Raw genomic sequence first — 23,900 nt, 5'->3', positions numbered from 1 at the left:
AAGGTAAGTCTGCTGAGCTGAGGAAGCAGGAAAGTGTGGAAGACAACACTGATGCATATTTTCTGCCATACCCACGTGAGCAGAAGAGAACCACCCATTTCATCAATAGTCCACTATGTACACAGAATGCCTCAATACAAATAGGCAAAGCAGTGTAAAGTATCTCTGAAGTATGTGATGATGATTGTTGTGATACAAAACACCATGAAACTCTACTAGTAGCTGGCCATGTCCTTCTCTGTAGCTGCACTGTAGATCATTTTAAAGGACCTATAATTACATTCAGAACTACAGTGAATTAAAAAAAGTAGCTGCATTCCTTATTTATAAAAAATGACAGTAATAGTCACTTGCATAAACTGTCATACTTCTAATTCAATTGTATAATCTATAATTATGCTCAGCAGTAAAATGGATTCGGAACATAGTTACGTGCCTTATTTGTAAAACGTTTGTAAGATGTTTTTACCCTGTAATTACCACATATTTCTTCTATAATACCCTTCACTTACTCTGCACTTACATTTTCTTACACCTTGCTTAATAGGTACTTACTCTGTACTTACAGCATGCCTTATTTGTAAAATGTTTGTAAGATACCCAGGAATAACCACATCTTTCTAGTATCATACCCTTACTTATTTTATCTTACGGTTTACTAACAGGTACTTCTTCTGTACTTCCCCAGTAATTAGCGGGCTGTAATTTAAAGTGTTGCCAAATAAAGTTCTAAAGTTTCATTATCAGATTGCTGATCATTCTTTAAAGAACAATCCATTGAAATATTTTTCAGCGAATGTGAAACTTTTATGGAAACCAAAAGAACTTATTGGAGTTTTTATAAGCGTATACCAACATCCTTGACCTTTAGAACAGAGTTAGCTGATGGTTAGTTAAAGAATCAGAAAGACAGGCCGAGAATAAGCAGGAATGCAGAGACAGAGGTCCCTAAAACTAAAGTGAGGTACCACTGCTCAGCATAAAGTGATGTTAACTAAAGAAAAAATTCACAACTGTTTAATATGAAGCTTCTTTAGAGTATTACAGACATCGAAAAGGCCACGCGTTTCCAAAAATACACAGTGCAAAGCAAAATAATGGCTTGGATTTGCTTTGACCTTTAACGAGCCTGTAAGCCTATAATGGTAAATCCATCCAAGATATAGGCTCTTTTGCTTAAGATTGATTGGCCCTTCGCCCTTTTTATTACATGCCAAATGTTTTCACAGATTCCTCTCAACGTGTTGACATTATATAAAAGGATATAAGCTGCATTGTAAATCAATACCTCTAACATAACACAACAACCTGTCAATTGCACTATACCCAGCCTCTCCTGTGATAATCTCCCCCAAATATCCCAACACAAGCACAAAATAATTTGCAAGAAGAGAAGATAAACTTGAACACTAAAATAAATGAGTGCAAGTAGTGAAAATATTCAAACATGGACATGGTGAGTGCAAGTATTGCAAATTTGAGTACGCACGTACTTATTGTGCACACAAAAAAGAAAGAAAAATATTGCGCTCACATTGAATTAAATACAATGCCAAAAATAAAAATCAGGCTCAGACAAATATGTGGACAACAGGGGTAACTGTATCTTCTGGGCAACTGTGGGAGGTTCAGGGAATTCTGTCTTCACTTTAATCCAGAAAGGTTTAACACACTAGACTAACACATGAATTAAATAAAAAAATTACTTAGTGCTTTACTTGCAATAAGTCACACGAAAAATGCAAATTAAAAAAAATAATAATGCCAATATATGTAGACAAATGTAAAGAGAACATAGGCAAGCCTAGATTAGCCAGCCTGCCATTAGCCATATAGCCATTTTCACAGGTTTTTCTGGCATTTCGAAAACAAGAAATACACACCCTTCTCATTGGAAGGTCTGGAGAAGCTTTGGTGCTTCATATCAATGTCTTTGTTTACAATAATAACAAATAACAAACTATAAAAATAGTCTACTTTGTCAGTTGTTGACAGTGTGTGTATGATCATGGAAAGCCTCTAATTTTCTGTTCATACAAAGCTACAAAACTGAAGCACCATGTTGAGATGACATTAAAGCAACTGGTTTTCCAGAAAGCAACAAGATTACATTTAAGTTTTTGAACATTTCTAAAACCAAGCACCTTAACATTTTATCAACCAAGTAATCTACACCTGATAAAGGAACAGGGCGTCACTGGAACATGTTATTTATTTCCTGACGTATATTTCTATAAGGGTCTGACTGACAAAACAGTGAAAACAGGTGTTATTTTGAGTAACACACCACTCTGGTGTTCGGGCTTTAATAATAAAGAGATTTTGTCCGTTCTCGTGTAAAGTTAAATAAAAAGCTGCACAGATGTATCCTAATTTACTCATCAGAAAGTCAGTAACGGTGAGATGTGTCTATGTATTCATGTCATTATATGGACAGACAAGATGACTTTGTTTGTTAAATCTATAGTAGAAAAAAAAAAGGCTGGGTCACAGAAACATTCTCCAAACATAAAGAAGAGACTGTGATGAATATTACCTCAACAATTTTCAGCACATTTCCGCTTGAGGCTCCAGTAAAACACTGCGCTGCAATGCAGTGATGGTAGAGCTACAGCGCTGAAGCAGCGCGAGTGTGTCCCAATTCAGCTCTCAACTCTCTGACCCCTTAAACACTTGAATACGCATTTTTTAGGTCCCAAAAAGAGCACTTGTCAAGGGAAAAGAAGACCTCTGGTCATCACCAAACGGTTCCAAATTTAGTTCACAAACTGGAATGTGAAATATGGCTGAACTAACAACAGACAGTGTAGTGGTGTCACCTTAAGTTCTCTCTGTGAAATAAGGCTGAATTAACAGTTCATACTCGCACATGCGCGTTTCAAAGTTAAGTGTCAGTCAGTCAGTCAGTAAGCACATATGCCTCTTCTAGGCCGGTCTGGCAGGCAGCAAAAAGTTGTAGTTGATGGATATGCTTTGATTTCCTCACGTGGATGTTGGCAGTTGTTTCCGTCAGAGCCATATATGTATTCTTTTACTGTCTTTTTTTCCCCATTCATATTTAGTTGGAGGCAAAATGTCAATGTTTTGTTTTTTTACCTTCAGTATTAAACCAGTATATATATATATATATATATATATATATATATATATATATATATATATATAAATAAAACATGTTATCAAAGGCCGTCTGCTTCAGTTGTCGTCCTTGCCTGCCTTTTCTTGGGAGGTTATTGTGCCATCAATTTGGAAGATGTTTGTAGATCAGTCAAGCTCTAAATATAGCAAAAACAGACATTATCTATAATAGCTGAGGCAGTGAGAGAGAGTCCAATATCCACTAAGAATAAATGAAGTATATTCAATGATTACATTATTGTTCAGAACTAGTCTTCCGGACACAGCTTAATTCAACTCTAAATTACCACATTAATAGAGCTGCTTTTTTCATCTCAAAAAGTTTCATTGTGAAGCACTGTGTCAAATGTCTGAAAAAAAAAACACTCTACTTTTTTTTTTTTTTTTTTTTAATTTTGCAGACACAAATGATGTAGATTTGTCCTCTTCAGAGTGGATTGGAACCTTTTTAAAACAGTTAAAATCTGAATAAACTGTAGACGTAAAAGTGAGGGTGATTTTGCTAATGAAGGGGTAGACTAAGGGTGCCCACCCTCAGCTTAATCAAGCAGCAAGAGGCAGGGAATGAAAAAAGGAAATGTGAAGAGGAAGAAAGACGCCATGGAATTGAAAGCTGATAATGCAATCTGTGCCATGGGGAGTTGGATTATACATAATGGTCCTAATAGCAAACCACAGAAAATGGTGTGGCCAAAAATGAATCTTAAGTGTAATCTTTTGCAGATAACAATTTGCCTCAGAAAGACCTTATGTACAAACCACCAATCACCGGATTTTTTTATTTCCTGTGAACAATTAATGAAAAACCTCCACCCTCTAACTGAACGTCCTTCACAACAAAGGCTAATATTTTTTTAGAGCTACAGTAGTACAGTTGGATTCTGCACAAACCCAGTGGTGTGAAGAGGCAGCATCATCCCTCTTCCTTGCTGCTATTTAAATTTTTGCCTCCTTGTTGCCCTGGCGACTGGAAATTTCTGTACAATTCTGACTCTGATGCCCACATTTCTGTGGAAGATTTCTGATTTACAGCATGACATGTGTATCTCTCTCCGTCTTATTTCTCCACTGATTCAGCCTGTAGAAATGTAAACCGACACCATAAACCCCCCCCAGAAAGTTAGGTTTAAACAAGCATATAACAGAGCACAATCTCCCCTACTTCTCCTACAGTGAGATGTAGTACTGTATATAAATACACCATTCATTCATTCATTATCTGTAACTGCTTATCCAGTTCAGGGTTGCAGTGGGTCCTACCTGGAATCATTGGGCGCAAGGGAGGAACACACCCTGGAGGCGCCAGTCCTTCACAGGGCATTATACACTCACACATTCACACCTACGGACACTTTCCAGTCGCCAATCCACCTAAAAACATACCCCAGTCAGCCACGAGATTAAAACCATTAACAAGTGAAGTGAGCACCTATCAAGGGATGGGATGAGGAAGCTAGTGATCAGTCAGTTCTTGGTGTTGATGTCCTGGGAGGAGAAAAAGTGACTTGAACCAAATTGTGATGGTTATAATATTTTAGTGAGAGCATCTCCATCTGGTCTGGTTGGGAGTTTCCTGTACGCATGGTTAGTGCCTACCAAAAGTATTTTCCCAGGGTCGACGAAAGGAGGACTGTTGAACTGCTAATTTGTGCTACAGGAGCTCTTCTGTGGGAGAATTACACAACCTAGCTTTTGTTCCTTTTGCGCATAAGTGAGCCTTGTGTGCCCCTGACCCTGTGTCGCCAGTCCACTTGTGGTCCTTCCTTTGTCCCTGGAAAAACCTGGTAGTTAGTATTTTGCATTTTTGGTAGGTATTAATCACTGCATACAGGGAACACCCCACTCCTTATGCATCTAAAACATGCAACACATCAAGGACTGACTGTTCAGTTGATGCCTAATGTATCCCACCCTTTGCAGGTTCCAGTCTAATGAGATAATCAGTGTTATTCACTTCATGTCAGTGGTTTTAATCCGGTGGGTGATTAGTAATATGTACTAAGTAATGGTTCCCCTGCTCATCCATATATAGAAACTAAGCGACAGAAACACACGTTTTAAATTCTTTTTTGCGATGTCAATAAAAACCAGCAAAAATGAATATATACAGGGGTTGGACAATGAAACTGAAACACTTGTTATTTTAGTGTGGGAGGTTTCATGGCTAAATTGGACCAGCCTGGTGCCCAATCTTCATTAATAGCACATTGCACCAATAAGACCACGTGCATCCAATGGTTCAAACATTGTATCCTGAAGACGGTGCCATGTATCAAGATGACAATGCACCAATACACACAGCACACAGCAAGACTCGTGAAAGATTGGTTTGATGAACATGAAAGTGAAGTTGAACATCTCCCATGGCCTGCACAGTCACCAGATCTAAATATTATTGAGACACTTTGGGGTGTTTTGGAGGAGCGAGTCAGGAAACGTTTTCCTCCACCAGCATCACGTAGTGACCTGGCCACTATCCTGCAAGAAGAATGGCTTAAAATCCCTCTCACCACTGTGCAGGACTTGTATATGTTATTCCCAAGACGAATTGACGCTGTACTGGCCGCAAAAAGAGGCCCTACACCATACTAATAAATTATTGTGATCGAAAACCAGGTGTTTCAGTTTCATTGTCCAACCCCTGTATGTATAGTATTTTAGCTCCACCCATTTACACTGAACCTAAAAAAGGCACGAGAGTTTGCTGAATGAACTCAGAGCTAAATTACCTGTATCCAAGTGCAGTAATGTAAACAGCCTTTTTAAATGGGACAGATGTAAGACACTGTTGGGGAATATAAAAATTATTTTTTTGTTTTGATACAGTAACCAACACAAACATTATTAGCATGGATATATACAGTTCCTTTTAGAAGCATACAAAAGGATCTTATTCATTTATTTATTTACTACATGCTGTCTGAAGTAATTAAAGTACACACTTAGGGTAGACAAATTGGGTAGACGCCTTGTATCTGAAATGAGAACATCAATACTTGCAAAGATATCCTGCCAAATTTCCCAAAGGTTGAACAGTTCGATTATTATTATTATTATTACTACTTTAACTCATACCTTCTGGTGTCTATGTTATACACGCTCAATGTTACACTTTATTATTACTTACTTGATATAAAACATTAAATAAAATAACAGGTGATTTCCAACATCAATGACCATGAAGACAAACGGATAGTGTGTGCAATCCTGAACCGGCTTTTCAAAGACTCTGCTCTAGCATTAATAAACTCTTGAATGGTCAGTGTTTCTCTGCAGATTCATTCTCAGAAAATGAACTGGGTTCCTCCATGTGTTGCCAGCTGAAGAGAAGGAGCTAAACGGCTGGTGTTAGTGAAAGGATATAGATTGGTCAGTGCGTGTCCTGTTTCCTCAGCCAGCTCCAGTTTTTGCAGCTCAGAGCGGAGCGGCTTGGGGTGTATACGGACCCTGCTCAACAACACATGGGACGTAGGCGAGCAAGCTGCCTCGATATCAAAGATCCCAAATGTATCACTCACACTGAGGTGTGAGCTACATTTAACAGAAAGATTATTTCCCTTTCTAATGCCATTTTCTCGGGCTTGAGGCTCTCAGCAGTATACGAGGTCATATATAATCCCATCCTATATAAACTACACCACATCAGTGTATGCAGTCTTTTTCTTGGAGTGAGATTGAGCAAATGCAAGGTTCTGAGAATAAGCATTTCTTCCTCAGTGCGTCACAGCTAGGGTACAGCAACACCTCTGGAATTAGAGGTACGCTCCAAAAGGCTTCCAGTGAAAGAGAGCAAGCTGGTGGGGGAAGAAAAATGAAGAAGAAAAAGAGGACGGCAGCTTGATTCTGGGTGCCGCTTTGCGAAAGCCCTCTGGTATGTTCTGTAGCAGTGTGGTTACGGGGTTCTGCTAATCCCCTCCTGCCGCCCGAGTGCGAGGCAGATGACACTAAACAAAGGAGGCCCACGCACAGTATGAAATATCAAACAGACGCGCATCATGAATGAGTAATTTCAAATGACTGCGGGGCAGAGCACAGAGCGAGGAGAGACTTGGCATGAGTGCTCCCTCATACTCAGCTGCACATGTTCAAACCAATCAGATATGCTGCGACTGAGGACTCTCTCCTCTGCTCCTTCCATCTTTTTTTCTGCCATCCCTCACAGTCTCTCTCTCTCTCTAAGCACTGCCATAAAAAAAGAAAGGAATGCACATGTGCTATACTTCCGAGAAAACTTTGGGATTTAGTATTTCTCCACTGCCGGGTTTGATTTCAGCTCCCTCATAATCCTTTCGCAAGAGAAAGCTAAGGAAGTAGGCCTGAGAAAAAAGGGGATTTCAAAGGGATGTTATGGCTGGGAAGATTAGTGTTCTAGAGTTCGTAGGGTAAGGGGAGGGGTGGGGGGACCAAAAAAAAAGAGAAAACCCATGGGTTAGATGGAAAGAGTCTCTCCATTCTAGTCCAGATATGAAAAGCCTCACACTCCCAATGTGTTACTGAAAGGTTTTATTCTCAAAGTGGACATTCAAAATACAAACACCACCCAGGTTCACCTGAAACAGGCTCGATCACTCAGAAAGCCTTACAACATCGTCATCTGAAATGTACAAATTACATAAGACAATCACTTGGACTTTAATTAAGATTTAATAGAAATATAAAATAGGTTTAACATCTTAAATAATGTTATGTTAAGGACACTTGGATTACAGCAACAAAAGTTACCTGAATTAAATCTCAGCATTTAGATTTTTCACAAACAACTTCATTGTACACCCCTCCCAAAAGATACTATATGTAAGCGACAGCCTGTAAATGATTGAGAATACGCAGAAGCCAGACATACAGTAGGGTCAAAAAGTATGAAACCATATTCAAAATCTGTAATGTCTTTGAATAAAAAAATTCCCAAAAATTACACAAAACATGAAAATCCATGAGGTCAAGCACAAGCTCTCATTAATGCAAAAGAGGGGACACACCAAATACGTTCAGGTACATATTTCAAATATTCTATTTCTCACTTTTATAGGTCTGCAATAAACAAACAGCTATGTACGTAATTAGTAAGAAATGCATAAAATGCATGTGCAATAGTGGTTTCAGACTTTCAGAGACCACTAACTGATCGCTCAGGTTAATGCTTCTGCTGTGATATTGCTTCACAGTAAAGTGCAAATTGTAAAACTATTTATTACCTATAGCCTTAAGAAAAAAAAAAAAAAAAAAGAAACAGTTAACTATGACCAGTACTTGAGTAATTTCTAGGGCATTTTTTAGATATTTTTTTATGACAGAATGTTTAAAATAAAAAAACTATGCTTACAAACTGGTACATATTTTTCATGTTGTGGATGTTATATATATTTTCTCCACATTGATGAATGAAAAAACCAAACTTAATATGTATGAAGCTGAATAGATTTCAACTATATAGAGATCACAACTGGTTTCCTGGAAACTCATGAGCTTCAGTGGAATCTGTCCATAGGCTTATCTTCTCCTCACCAGTCGAACCATTCTCTGCACATTAGCTTTTTGTGGCTTTGACAGGGGAGCTCCCCCATCACTGACACTATAGGCTCCAGTGTAAATCCACAGATAATCAATCAGGCAACCTCCTGCTTATCTGTGCACATTCTATGAACATCTGTGTATTGTGTATAAGGAAGATTTTCTTATCTCAGATGTAGAAATGATTGAGCAGTTCTGACCACCTCACCCAAAACCAACAAGAAACGCATTGTAGTTGCAGAGGAATTGTTTTAAGCCCTTTCCAGTCTCCTAGACCACTGAAAGAAAGATTTGTGTTTACCATAACGCAAAGTAAGGCACTTACATATGGGGGGGGGGATAAATTACATAAGAAATATGTGCAGTTCCTTGCTGCACAGAAACATCAGTTAAAGTAATAAAAATAATAAATACATTCAAACAACCAGTCTCTTCATTTGTTAATCTATGCACTGCGAAAATCAGCATCTCAAACCCAAGATGATAATGCAAAGAATCAAATGCACATACACCCTACACAAGTTATTATTATGACACAAAAAGAAGCCATTATTAGGTTAATAACATCACCTGATACCATTATTATATATAATTAATTAAATCTACAGTCCTTCAGTTTGGGACATTTCTTCTGAACACAACCATTTTCTCCTTCCCCATCAGCGTTTGTGTGACTATAAGAGACAGAGGGGCTAATGCATGCTTTTAAATGTCAGCATGATGATTAATCTTCCTCCTGAACTCTAAATGCTTCTGCACTCTCAAGACCAGCAATCTGAGCTACTGTAATCAAAACGTGAGTGGTGTAAATGATCAGTGTGAGCTGAGGAGAGAACATGGAGGACACAGCAGAAGGGCATTCAAAAGAAAATGGAGGAGTTGGCACCATCAAGTGGTTCATAATGATAATTGCAGCAGTGTCACTGTGTATGTTGCCATGGTTGTTTATCTCAATAACAAGCCCCAAAAAAAAAACACACACCAGAACCTGCTGGGAGGAGGGAGGGCTCTCCAGCTGCTGAAGAGGTGACTTTGTTGTGATATTCAAATTAACCATAATAAGTTACAGCAGTTAAGCCTGGACAAAAGTAAAGTTTAGAAATTGCTGAATATGTTTAAGCCCCGTATTGTTGAGCATTATGTTAAAGAACATTAAGCAACACTGAGATATTTTTAAAAATTAAAAGGAAAGGAATGTGTGTCAAAGTAAGAAGCTCAAGTTTAAAAAATATACAAAATACTCGCCCTGTAACAGGAACCAAAAACCAGCACTGATTTGGTCCACATTTACAATCCTTCTGTGCCTTGGCTATAAGGGAATATTTATTTCACAAATTACAAATGATGATTTCTTTATAAACATCTATCTGTTTTTGCAGAACACACTTGTAAATATCTCTAGACTTAAATACAGCAGAGTGACTGAGGTGAAATCACACATACATGAGTATGTATGAGAATGTGACAATATTGCTTTAGTTCATTCAAACCTGACTCTAGAGCTGGTGAGCTGCAGAACAAGCTCTGAAAGATTCTAGATGGTTCTCTCCTCAAAGAACCACTGCTGATAGGCTGAGCCACTGCATGGCCGCAGAGCAGGGCCAGGGCTGCCGTTGTCTATTTTCTCCACAGCCTCGAGACACTTCTGAGTTTGGACGTGGTGCAGAGAACCATCCTGTTCAAATAGAAAGATCAATGGTTAAGGCCAGGATTTGTTTCAGATCTTTTAGCAGAAGATGTTATTTTAGATGTCTTTCTCTCCTGTCTATTATTACACATATGTATTTGCTTGACCATTGTTCTCTCTTTGCTTCATTTTGTGCCTGGATGCTGAAGGTGTACAACAATTTCCTCCTGTTTATAGCCAACTAGAAAAAGGCTATAAGATGTAATTGCAAAACGTGTGAAGAATAATGCTTGTGATATCCTTATTCACTGCTCTCAAAACATTTCATTTCCCTGAAGAAATAAACAAGCCTTTGGTAGAACGTTTTTTAGAGTGCATTTACTTTAGGAAAAATCCACTAAATTATGATTCAACGGCACACATGACATTTGCCTGAAAAAAATAATTAGCAAAAATAATTTAGTGTCATTTTTATATGGAAATGATGAGCACCTTTAAAACTCAAGTCAATTCACATCATCCCCTGCAGTTTATACTGACTGCCCACAAAAACATTTTCACAACAAACATCAGAGTTACTGCACTTCTAAACTACCCCAATACGGTTGTCAAAAAAATCTGTATGTAGCTGTTTGCAGAGCTACATATTAGCATACGGGAAAATTGTTTGTTGTGTGTTAGAATGAAAGCCCCGCAGGACAGCCGAAGGCTTCTCATTCGTACGCTTATGGAATGAGAGGGGCCTAATGTCAGAGCTTTTGGTCTTTCTCTCTGAGCGCACTCCAAGGCCTCAGGCACACTCAAACACCGGCACCAGCCAAAAACAGTGTTTCACACTCTCTCCCAGTCCCCAAAGAAAGCCAACACTGGCTCTCCTCAGCTCTACCACAGCCAAAGTCCTCGCCTTTCTTTGCTATCCAGGCAAAGTCCCTGTCTGCTCACTTAGTGGATCTGAATTACCTTTGTCCTGGGAAAGTTTCATCTGAACTTTTCCCAAATATCTGAAGCCTTAGCATGCAACTGACCGCCAGCGAGGCTCCGGTTTATGTACGGTGTGATAATTATAGGTTCTGATACAGTTTAGGGCATCTCTGAGTTTATCTCACCTCCTTGAGCACAAACTTCTGGTGTTCAGGCACTGGCTCTCCAGGTTTTCTGCATAGGTTCATCGTGAGAAACGTGGAGATGGTATCAGCCACAACACACCCAGCAGGTTCCCTCGTGTTGTAGCGAATCTCACCGTCTGCAGAGTACTCAAAGAACTGGCACAGGGAGGGAGATATCACAGGGGTAGAAATTACGATATGATACAGCAAAGGATTTTAATCCAGGACTTTTCACAGTGTAGTGTCATGATAATTACGATGTGTAATACATCAAATTAAAACATAAGCAAAAGTATTTGGACGTGTGTTCAGAGTCGTATGAAAGGATTTCTGAAGTTGACTGTGTCCATCTGCTATTTATTCACATAAATATGACAGCTTTTTTAGTCCATCAAAGAATTAATAAAAAATTCATAAAATCATGGCAATGTTCTTGCTATGAACAGACTTTTATTATTACTCAATAATTTTGATATTACTCATCAGACCCTACATAAAAATGAAACATCGCTGATAGACTGGCCTTTAAAAATAAAAGTCCCAAACAGACCCAAATCATTTTAATGCCATTTGTTTCTGTTGCATGTTGAAGTTATATGACAATCGCATGTATATTAGGTTGCTCCTATGCATTCACCCATCTTGTGAACACCCCTTGTGAATACCCCTGAGAGGGAGGAACTGTTGGAGTCATGTTACAATGCCAGGCAACAAGGCAGTAAGTCTCACTAATAACAGGGCTGCTTTGATTTACCATACTATATAGTGAAGCATATCATTAACATACTCTATAACTGTTATCTGGAACCTGTAGAATGTCCTAGTAGAAACATCATTCATATTGCTTGGAATAGGTTATGCAGACAGAATGAGTTACAGTGATCAGACGTATTTTAAGAGATTTTAAAAAGGGTAAAACTATGCATTTTTTCAACTACTGCTGAAAAGTTAAAAAAAAAAAAAAAAAAAAAAAAAAAAAAAAAAAAAAAAGGATCCTACCTGATTTTGGCCCATTCCATGACATGGATACAAAATGATTCTCTGGCCCCCAATATTATGTTCATCTGGTGGATTGTAGTCAAAGCAATAGTTGTTCATACCTCGATTCTTCAACTGGAATTGACAAGAGCATGATCACTACGAGGAGCTTTAACTATAAAGCTATTTAACCAGTGTTTCACACACAAATGCTATACTTATGTGCTGCCCCACCAAACTGGATTGAAAGGCACTCAAATGTATTGTTAAACCCATTTCAATTATCCTCCATTTTAGCACAATCTTAGATATTTGAAGTAAATATGTTATGTTCTCATCAATAAACAACATCACTCAAAGTCCATGTGTTCCTTCAAAAGTAGCTGCATGTGTTGATTATTTTGACTGAAGTATTTTAATGCAGTTGGATTTAAAAAAAGACATCTGAAAATAACCATATAAACAAGAACTGGGATCAATCTTTTCACAGCATTCAAAAAAACAAACAAAACAAACAAACAAACCACTCACCATTCCAAACATGCCAGGTCGATCGTACGGGACATGGATATCAGGGTAGATATTCTCAAGGAACCACTTGAAATCCTTACAGCGTAGACGCATCCTCAATTTTCTTCTGTCCGTCACATCACCATATGCTTCCTACAAAAAAAGTACAGTTTAATATTAGGCAGGTGCTGACAAGGGATTACTTTCCACCCTCTGTATCCATGGGGGACTTGTTCCAAGACCCACATAGGTACCAACATTTGCAGATGCAGATATTTGTTAAAATATAATAATAAACATAGTATTTGCATATGACCTACGCATACTTCCCATACTTTAAATCTTCTCTAGATTACTTGAAATATCTACATAGTGATCATTAGTTATGTGGTGAACAATGCTTAAAAAACAAGTGCCGCAGAGAGTCTGATAAATTATAAAGGCTATAGCACTATATGCTTACACATCACTTCATTTGTGTGGTAGCTCTAGTCAGACAGGAAATTCAACGTTTTCTCTGGTTGGTTGAAACTGTAAATGTGGGACCCACAGATATACAGGTCTTACCCTTTAGTTTACTGCAGAATCCAATATGTTTTTAAAGGTTATATGTACAGATACCAATTCTTGTTCATTAGCATTTGCAGAAATCTAGCATCACATACCTATTCTAATTTTTTAGAACAATAAACACAAATAGATAAGGTCAAATCTAAACACCTGCAAATACATATATGATTCCAATATCATTATACATCCTTTGTGAACTAGATTTCAAACAGAGCGCGCTATAGTATCAGAAACGTTCCTTTTCAAAACTTGCTTCCTGTATTCAGATCACATTAAATTGTACACATACAGGCTGAACTATTGTTGTACAAGAGATTCTGTCCTCTATGGACACCATTACCTTTTTATAAAAAGAAATATATCTAAAATTATGTGCATGACACCCAGAAGACACAATGAACACAGAGACCTTCTTTACACTCCAGTTAGAGTTGAGCTATGAGAGAAAGTATAATATGATTTTTAAGGTTCCCACAGGATGTGCTTAGTCTCTCAGATATGTGACCATCAGTTAGACTAAAGCATGTCATAAAGAGAACACCAGTAGTGTGAAGAACATGAAATTAAGCTAAAATTTACTGCCTCATATAATTTTATTAATGTCATAAGACTGCCTGGAAAGAGAACTGCCCATAATGACAAAGTAAAGAACCCACTGCAAAGGGTATTGACCCACAGCAAGTACAACAATAAAAATAAGCTGAGGCTATCCATCAACAATGGCACTACCCTTCAAAATGGCTTAACCCTGCAGCATCATCTAGTCTACAGTTTCAACACAAAAAAAATTCTCTAGTTAGAAGAAAAAAAAATAAAAAATAAAAAAAAAAAACTGTCCTGCTGTTCTCACAACCAAGAATTTCAACCCAAAACCCAGCTGACGTATAGTCACCCACACAATGCCACATCCTATTTCCAACATAGAGAATGTGTGTGCTGCAGCCTCACCCTTTAAGCAAACCTTGCACAACCTGAAATGTGGCTTGGGACATGGGGCTTGTTTATGTGTGAATGGCTGCAGTCGGCCCACATTCCTGCCATCTCAGATTCCGTGTACTGCTGAGCTACAGCCCACAGAGGAGCACTGCCGATCCACTTATTTGCAAGCAACATCTGTTCGAGGCAGAGCCTTGTCTGAGGCATTTAGCAGCACTGTGCAATGATAGATGACTGCAGCCAGAGCCACTCAAAATGAGCCACTGCTTCTTGTGCTGACGAGATGATGATTCATCAGATTCGTGCAGTAGCCAAAGGACCACCTGGATGCCTAAGCATCATAAAAGAATATGAAAATACCTTAGACCTGTGATTACACTTAATTTTCCAGGTCTGGTGTGATTCCCCTGAAACATTTGGTCATTAAAATCAATAAAGTGGTCAAGTATCTGTCAAAATCAGACTGGTTAACCTAGCTGATAATGAAGATCCATCATTGGGCATCACTTTGTTGATCTCACACAGTCCACAGAGATTTGGGCTATTAATAAAATATGGCTTGAGTCTCTGAGAGTGAAAGAGAGCGAGATCCTTTTACAAAATTGCCTAGAGAAGGACAAGACTTTGTCACACTTGATCCACCCTGGCAGCACTGGTGTTTGCCTGTGGTACAGATCCAGAAAGAAGAAAGAGCCTTATCAGCTCCAATCACACCGTATTGATTTCCACCTGGCACTGCCAACCTGGCACAACCTCCCTGATGGGGAGACATGAGAGGCCTCTGATCCATTCTAAGAGCACCTCTTCCCTTAAATACCAGGCTCTGAGGGGCATAGAGCACTGGCACTCCTCAAGGGCAAATAGAAGACGTACCAACTACCATCTACTTCTCAATGCAGTAACCTTACACCTACCAAACGGTGTGTCACCTTGGGACAGCACTCAACTCAGTGCTGTCCGTCACTCAATAGGTTCATGCTTACAGCTTCTGTGCATAGGCAAGCATGCATGTGTATCCTGTTTCTCAAAGACCTCATAATCAATCAAGGTCTCCTTTATCCTGCTGTTAACCTGTCCCTTAGACAACTGAGTGATAAACATGTCCCATGAAACAGGGAGTCACATAAATGAACATGATAGCTACGGTAAACACAAAGTAATGATTCAACTAAAAGTTTTCCCCTTATGCGACAGGACAGGTTTTGTGTTCCCATCAAAATAAAAAACTAAGGTTATTTGCATAATAGCAAATGGCAAAAACCAAAATGAGACTACAATAATGCATCAATACTTGAAAATGTGATGCAGTGTATAATGACTTAGACTTTCACTGTTAACTGAATGCTATAAACATGTTGTCCTTGAAAGATACATTAGCCTCATAACTTGTGTGAAGTACGCTTTAAACTCTCTTTAAACTAGGGCTGGCCCATATCGCATTGTTCTTAACAACACTGTCGTAATTTTTAAAACGATAAAAAAAGCTGTATCGTGATAATAGTGATATTCTGTGTGAATAGTGATACCCATAATACAGCACACATTCTTTACATGAGTCGTTTAGGCCCAGTTTAGTATGGTGGAAAGTGATTTGCTCCAAAAAACTGGAGTGACTTGTGGGGGTGGTTTAGTTACAAAATATCATGTACAAAACACCATGGTATTCTGTTCAAAATTAAAGAAGCCTTTAATATTACTAATATATATTAAATATAATTTAATTACAATTATTCAGTGTTTTGTCATATATCCAAGAATATAGTTATCACCAAAATACCTTGAAATATCATGATATTATCTTGGGGCCTACTTTGAACACTAAACTTAGTCAGACCACTCAAACATAACCAGCTCAGTGTTCATCAGTGCTCATACCAGGCGTGCATGTGGGTTGCGGTGGTAATATAGCTCCTTGTACTCATCCATCCAGACCTCTGCTGCCCGTACACTATTGGCCAGAGCCTTGCTGCGAGAGTAGGGCGCCTTCTTAGGGAAGATGTGACCCACATGAGAGCACGGGTGGATCTCCAAACTTCCTCCACACTGCCAGATCTGCAAAAAGACCATGAGTAAGAAATCAGCGCACCGCATTTATGCAGGTAGGACTGTCTGTAGTGTATCATAAAACCGCAGAAGCAGTTTCCTTCCTGTCACGACACTGGTAGCATAGTCACACTATTGCTTGGCAAGCATCAATGTAAATGACAGATTTTTTTTACAAGTGTGTCAGCTAGAGCAAGTAATTAAAGGAACGAGGTAAACAAGCACAACACAAACATTAGAGTTGGGTGAACAAATACAGCACACACACACTGGAGCTTTGGTTAATCACAGAGCTGGCTGCCAAAGAGAATCTGACTGATCGCGTAAACACCACACGCTGACCTGGAGATTTTGAGTAAATAATCATATTTACTTCACAATAACACAGAAAGTCAGTGACTGCAGTATGGAGAAATATGAAAAAGCAAATAACAGTCCTCATACAGGTGCACATATGCTTACCCTGAAAGAAAACTCAAGGTTCTCTCCTCCCCAAACCTCCATTCCTGTGTCATATGTGCCCAGGTAATGGAAGTACCTTTTGCTCACTGCAAATAGGCCCCCAGCCATGGTAGGTGATCTAAAAGAAGTTAAGGTAAATATGAATTGTGCATGTTATGAAGGGGCAGATAATTTTATTCATCCCTGCATCCAATTTTCTTGGAATGAAGGCAAATTTATTTATAGAGCACTGTTCATACACAAGGGCAATTCAATGGGTTTCATATAATCAAAACAATCCGTAACAAGCAGTTATTTAAGAACAAAAATTTAAAAACATAAAGCATTTAAAAAAATTAATATATATTATATATTAATTGTATAATTATTTAATGAATTATATATTAATATATTATATAAACAATTAATAAAGCACAATAATAAAAGTGATTAAAAGGAATTTAGATTACTTAGATTTTGGCAATAAAAGGAAGAATGTGATTAAAATTATTCAAACAATTAAAATGAAAAGAAATGTATTAATTAGAATATAAAATGTAGAAGCTGTGCAAGAAATAAAGTTCATGAAATGCTGACTGAAAATTATCTTCAAATATTTGCTTTCATAAAACAGAAGCATAATTTAGAGCAAGTGTAAATAGCAACAGGGGTGCAACTACGTCAATGTAAAAAAAAAAAAGATTTTGTTAGGGCGGTGATTTATTATATATATTAAAACAGCCTTTATTATTTGACTTTACTGCCTATTGTTCTCTCAGGAGACCAGCCAAATAATAGCCACTTAGCCCACAATGAGTAATATACCTGATGACATCAGTAGGCGAGTGCCTGCGTTTTTGTTCATGATCTGGAACAGTGTGCCATGTGAAAACAAGACGCCAGTCAAAACCTCCAATCTGTGGCTCTCCTGAGTTCCCCAAGTATTGGAAAGTGTTCCAGTCAATGACGTCTATCACTGGGCAAACCACAGCTGTGGGTTCCTCCTTTATTCTGTAGGACAGGGATACGGGCATCTGGAGGTTAGCACAAAGGCTGCAAGAATGAATAAAAGAATGAAAGAACACAGAGGAGCTCATACCTGTGAAGCAAGGGCTCCAGCCACCCCTCATGACACTCACAGTGACAGTCGAGGAAAGTCAGCACATCCCCCGTGGCTATGGAGGCACCCAGGAGCCGAGCTCGGACCAGCCCTTCTCTCTTCCTAGCTCGAATCAGGCGCACTTTCCTCAGGTTGGCTATGTAGTCCTCCAGAGGTTGCTTCAAATGCACTAAATACATATGTACAAGAATTATCACACTACTGCAAGCGTTCCATGTTTTAAAACCCCTACTTATACATGTGCAAACGTATATTCTATTTAAGCACTTTTTTCATTAACTGTTTCAAACACTAATTTAACGCATCGACATGCATTAGACATCCATTATATGCACATATTTGGGCACCCTAGTCAAAAGACATGGGTTATTTTCTAGGAGAATAAACATACACAGAGAACCATACTAGCATATCTATTCCTAGTAGAAAAAACCTATTTCCACAAAGAAAAAAAAACACTGTAAAACCACATGGCAATTCATAGATTTTGCAAAGATTGCTGTCTGTGTTGGCAATTACACTAGCAATCCAAATTCAAAAACATGGAAATGGGCCAATTTAAACAAATATTTGAATGTATGTACATTGTACTGGTAAAAGGACTGGACTTATTAACAAATGAAGCTTCATATGGATTATTTATGGGCAAACACTTTGAACTGCACATGTACTACAGCCAATCTTTGGTACTTCTGAAATTTAATTTTCTATAACCCTTCGAAAAAGTGAGCAATAACAGATAACATTGGGGCTTAGTTCAGCTGTGTTCGGAGATGGACAGGGATGAGTGAACATCCTCAACATGAGTTGAGGACCTAGGCAATAAGATGATTACAACAGATAACACGTGTTAAAATACAATCAAACGCCTTCACAGAATAACTACTAGGTTATATTTTAACTGTGAGTTCTCTGAGCACAACAATAAAAACATTTACAGAAACTGCAGAGAAGGACACAATTTTATTTTATCCATACCTCTGTCACTGTAGTCATCCACTAGGATCACTTCTTTAAGCAGCAGGTCAGGTGATGTCTCAAGTACACTGTGAACTGTGCGAAGAAGTGTAGACCAGGCCTCATTGTAGAAGGCGATTACTACTGATGTAGATGGCAAACTCCGGTAATCATATTTCAGATTTCTGCATCTATAGGTAAAAATCATTGGGCATGAAAGGGAAATTCTGACACAGATCACAATACATTATTGCATCTTTATGTATCTTGGTATAATTTTGTACTGCTAAGACAAATAACATTACTACAACAAAAGCACACTCATAGAAATAAAAACCTTTTATCAACTATAAACAACCATTTTAATTATTTATCACAGGTCATTCACCATAGTGAAGAACCATTCAACCATAGAGAACTAGTTATGTGTTCAAGGGTTTCTTTGAGTTGTCTTGGTTCCATTAAAGTTTCCTTTACTGCAGCAGCTTTGAAGAAACCTCCCTTTCCACGGCTGTACTGTACAACCAGAGGTCAGTAGTTAGACTGTTTAAATAGGAATGCCTGTTTATTTTAAACCCCATTTCAATTGATTTTCAGTGAAAGCTTTCTAATACAATATACAACAAAAAATAATCACTAACCCCCTTTCCATCCAAGTTTGTTTTTTATATAAAAAGCAGTTTTATAAAAAATAATAATAATCCTGGATTTGTTCTTTCTGAATTATTTGAAAAACACAACATATTGGTTTTAAATATCAGTCATATCAAGACGTACAATGCTGATATACAACCCTTGTTCCCAGAAAATTTGAGATGGGTATCTATGCAGGCTGGTAGGAGGTAAAACACCAAACCATGACCTCCCACTTGCTGGTATCTGACTACATCTTTTCCACTTGTTGGTCTTTGCAGAGATATGTACTTTGAAAATTTGTTTTAAAAATGCTACAAAACATGAACCTGATATTTGTTCATTTTCTTGAATCTTTATTTAAATGACAAAAGAAAATGTGTTGTCACTTAACAACTTGATTGTATTTGTAAATATTAATTAATTTAGATTTTTTATTTCTGCAACACACTCCAATCACTGATAACTGTCAACAAATCCCCCCCAAAATACAAGTTGCAATGTGGACTTAATTGACCACGATTCAACTCTGCATTGAAGTGATGTATGGCTTTTTTAATCAAAAGTGCTGCATTTCTTGATGCAGCAGCGGACTAAGAAACAACACTTTTCTGTAGTCCTCATGAGCCCATGTGGTTGTATTTATCACATTAACGTGACAGTCTTTCATGTAATCCAGTCTGATGGCTCTGATGGGTCAGGCACATTCAAATGTGGTTTCAATCCATGCCCTATACTGGCTGAATATTTTTACACTATTTAATACAGCAGAGAGAAAGACCTAATCAGGGGTGCACAATACACAGCCTGGACCGCCAACGAAAGAACAGACGAATTTTTAATGAAATAACTCACTGGTCCCGTCAAATTCACTGGGGAGTTTCATGAAGTTACAGAACACTGCCGCCTAGCGTTCATCACAAACATTTGAATCTCCCCCTTCTCCACACAGATCACAATACATCACTATCATACCACTGATGCTCCATCATGTGTAATCCATGTGAAATTGACACTGGGTAAAAAGAAGTTATGCCCAGACCTAAATAATTTGCAATCTTGTGTTGATAGCTACTTTTACTGAACCCATGAGTTCTGGCAATAAGCGCACGATATTTTCTTGCAAAGACTGAGTCCTGGGCACATGTTCTTTTAAAATAGCTTAAAAATTCAATAAACTTTTAATCCTGCACTTGTTCCAGCATTTAGTATGATACAGACATCAAAATCAAAATGTGTCTGTATTTACAAAATACAAGCAAGTTGTTCAAAGAAATAAAGTGAAACATGGGAAATATTTTCTTGGTGTTTTTTTCAGTTAAATAAAAGTTCAAAGACACAACAAATAAAAAAGCAAAAACTTTTTTTTTTAATGTATTGCATTTTACAAACTGCAGTATGACATCTGTGGTTCTAACCTTGTGGAAAGGCAACATTTGTTTTTTCTATAGACAGTGGGAGCTGGTCTCCACATTTTAATTTATCAGGACTTGTATCAGCACTGGCATGAAAAACCAAATATGTACACTTGCAATGAACGTCCGTATCCGTGTATCCTGATTTTCTTCTAGACTTCCTACAGCTAGTTACACTACAACTGTTTGCTTAAGATTGCTGACCTTTGCACTGATGAAACTGACTTCAATATTTGCATTATGCTAAAGCATTATCGTGGAAGTCACTGCCAAGTCGGTAACGGTCACGTGTTATCATTTTTGTCTTAAGGACACGTGTTATATCTGAACACGTCTAGAGCAGGTTCCACTCCAATGAGTGTGAAAGCTGTTGGACTGAAAGAAACATTGCAGTGTGAGAATAACTGTTCAATATGCCAATGGTTGTAATACCTCTATAGCATCCATTGCTCCCTAATTTTGTGTCATTCACTGTAAATCAATAACGATGGGGAAAAAACGTTTGAGGGATTTTTTTTTAAATTATAATGTAACTTTGAAAGGTTAAGTCAGTAATGGAGTTTAAAATATGGGCTAAAGAAACTATATACAGACTGATTATAAATCTAACTTAATGAACGTCTACACTGAAAAATGAAGGTTGAAAAGGAATCACTGAAAGCAGTTTGTCTGTCTTGTTTTGTTAAATGTTGAAGAGGTAACGTTAACTTGACGTTTGTCCGTTAAATTACGAGCAGCAGTAGAGAATGACACTTACAGGGGGTTCCACCGCTCTGGTAGCCGGCGGTGTAGAGAGATTCTGTCGCTGAGATACGTGTTTATCTGGTGTTTGTTAATGCTCTCTGCTTGCTTTTGTCTCTCCTCTTCTGTCAGGTCGAGTTTAACGGCTGTGCCCAACTCTCCTAACGCGTTTATATCCAAAGGAGGCTTCTCGTAAACCGGTTTCTTCAGAAAGTCCAAGTCTTCCTCGGCTCCGTCTGAAACCCCGCGGCGATTCGCTCGGTTCCCATTACCCGGAGAAGGAGAGGAAGCATTCTTCCTGTGGAAAACAAAGTATCCGAGCACTGAGGCTCCGAGAAGACACAGTATTAACTTTGACCGACTTCTTCTCCCTCTCACGGCCATCCTCCCTCCCTCTCTTTCTCTTCTTGTCCGCTCCTGAAGCCGAGTAACTCTCAGCCGCAGCTCCCCAAGTTCAACTCCATAAGAAGTTCAGCAGTTCGCCATGCCCCATGCCAACAGAGACGGTTAACACACCCACATGGAAGAAGAGCTGAGTGGACTTTTCCTGCGAGTGTAGGAAATAATAGTGCAAAAGAAGCTAACTTCAATTACAGTCTGAGAGACAAACCGAAAACGAACTGACGACTCACCGCCGCCTCCATATCAAACCCTGCTCCATACTACAGAGGAAACCCAGAACAACCCGACTACAAACATAGAGCAGGATTTACCCGATTAGATTAGCTAACTGCTACAGCTAGATTAGGCTAGCACCGAAGGAAGAAAAAAAACAGGTCAAATCACAGAGTCTTCTCGAGTCTTTTACACAGCAAGAACGAAGTGCTAATCCAAATCCAGTTAGCGCCCGGCCATCTTTCTGCAGGGTTGGTGACGTTATATGAAAAACTTCACCGCCTTCCCCAAACAACCTGCGGCCCTAGTAACGACAGACACTGAAAGTGGCAGTATTAAAGTCTTCAGATTGGTCTCCAGGAAGTGTGTGAGTGTGTGTGTGTGTGTGAGAGAGAGAGAAATAGAAAGAGAGGCTAAATATTAACTACTCCCCAGTCATTTTCACGAGTATGTAAACCAAATTCGACAAGGTTTCCCTCGATTTTTAAACTTAAATTATAATATGGAAGTTTTAAAATATACTATTCCAAACCGGATGGAAAGGGTTAAAACTGCTCCTTTCACTTATTTGTGATGTCACAAAACACAAACGTTTGTCCATGTTTAGCCCCGCCCATTCGCGCTGAATTTATAAGTGTTTCAGGCCTGCTTTCAGAACGAGTCCCAACAGGGCAAAGTTCATTTACTGTCTTAAAGATAGAGCAACAAAAATGGTCATGAGGAAAATAATGTCAACTATAGACCATTTTGTTACATGAACCCACACAAACCAATAATTAATTAAAATCAAGGAAAAAATTCGAATATTATAAATATTGCACACTCTGTTAAAGCCCAGTTGTATTGCTTTATATATATCACATTCATTATCTGAATGTCATGTCATTGATAGTTCACTATCTTAGGGTCTAGTGAGCCATTTGAGATTCAGCTGTGGTTCAAGTTAGGAAAAGTCATATGAAAGTGTTAATGACCCATTTTTTTACACCCAGACATAAGACACATGAGTACAATCAGGAGAATATATTAGAAATTTTGAAAGAAATAATCATTGTGCTTAGAGTCAATGGCAAAAAAGCCAGTACGTCTGTTTTTTTGTTTTTTTTTTGTCCAAAATATTACTAATTCATGTTTTTTAAATGTGCGCTTATACATTTTTAAAGCCTTATTATACAACTGTCATGTGGCAAAGAAATAAAACTGTATTGGCCATGAAAGTAATGACCACACCTTCCCAAACTCCTCCTTTGAACTTTTATGGCTTATGAGGATTGCTTTAATGAGTATAAAAATGTGAGTATATTGCTATGGCTGTTAAATAGACTACAAGGAGCTACAAAATCATGCTACTAATTTTTTAAAGATCCTTTAGATGGATGGTTTGTACATGCAATGTATTAGCAAACAAAACACTTTCTGTTTTCTGTCTGTGGCACCTTTTACTTTGGTGCCACGTGCTCAAGATGGTGCTTCATTTTTTCCTCATCTGTAATTTTGATTTAATTTAAAAACATTTTTAAAATGGGATGTCTACAACACAATGATTTCCCATATGGGAA

General features: G+C 38.2%; 1 protein-coding gene across 1 annotated transcript; it reads right to left on the bottom strand.

Annotated features, from left to right (window-relative positions):
- Positions 1-7,633: 7,633 nt before the first annotated feature.
- galnt12 (UDP-N-acetyl-alpha-D-galactosamine:polypeptide N-acetylgalactosaminyltransferase 12) lies at positions 7,634-22,780 on the bottom strand. Its single transcript, XM_066674684.1, has 10 exons — positions 21,743-22,780; positions 18,959-19,128; positions 17,960-18,149; positions 17,686-17,871; positions 16,882-16,999; positions 16,252-16,428; positions 12,892-13,023; positions 12,382-12,495; positions 11,383-11,538; positions 7,634-10,324 (listed from the first exon to the last, which is right to left on the bottom strand). The coding sequence occupies exons 1-10, from the start codon at positions 22,108-22,110 to the stop codon at positions 10,184-10,186; spliced, it is 1,752 nt and encodes a 583-aa protein (XP_066530781.1). The 5' UTR covers positions 22,111-22,780; the 3' UTR covers positions 7,634-10,183.
- Between the last annotated feature and the right edge of the window lie 1,120 nt (positions 22,781-23,900).

This window comes from Hoplias malabaricus, chromosome 6 (genome assembly GCF_029633855.1).
Source record: "Hoplias malabaricus isolate fHopMal1 chromosome 6, fHopMal1.hap1, whole genome shotgun sequence".
Lineage (NCBI taxonomy): Eukaryota > Metazoa > Chordata > Actinopteri > Characiformes > Erythrinidae > Hoplias > Hoplias malabaricus.
Note: the sequence above shows the minus strand (reverse complement) of the source record. Positions and strands in the feature narration are given on the sequence as shown.

Bases quoted from the DNA above. Each gene is read 5' to 3' on its own strand.
- galnt12 (XM_066674684.1), bottom strand. From the start codon at position 22,110: ATGGCCGTGAGAGGGAGAAGAAGTCGGTCAAAGTTAATACTGTGTCTT. The intron at 17,872-17,959 runs GTATGAGCTCCT...CCTGTCCTACAG, and splicing joins CTGGAGCCCTTGCTTCACAG to AATAAAGGAGGAACCCACAG. The intron at 16,429-16,881 runs GTAAGCATATGT...GTCTTTTTGCAG, and splicing joins ACCTTGAGTTTTCTTTCAGG to ATCTGGCAGTGTGGAGGAAG.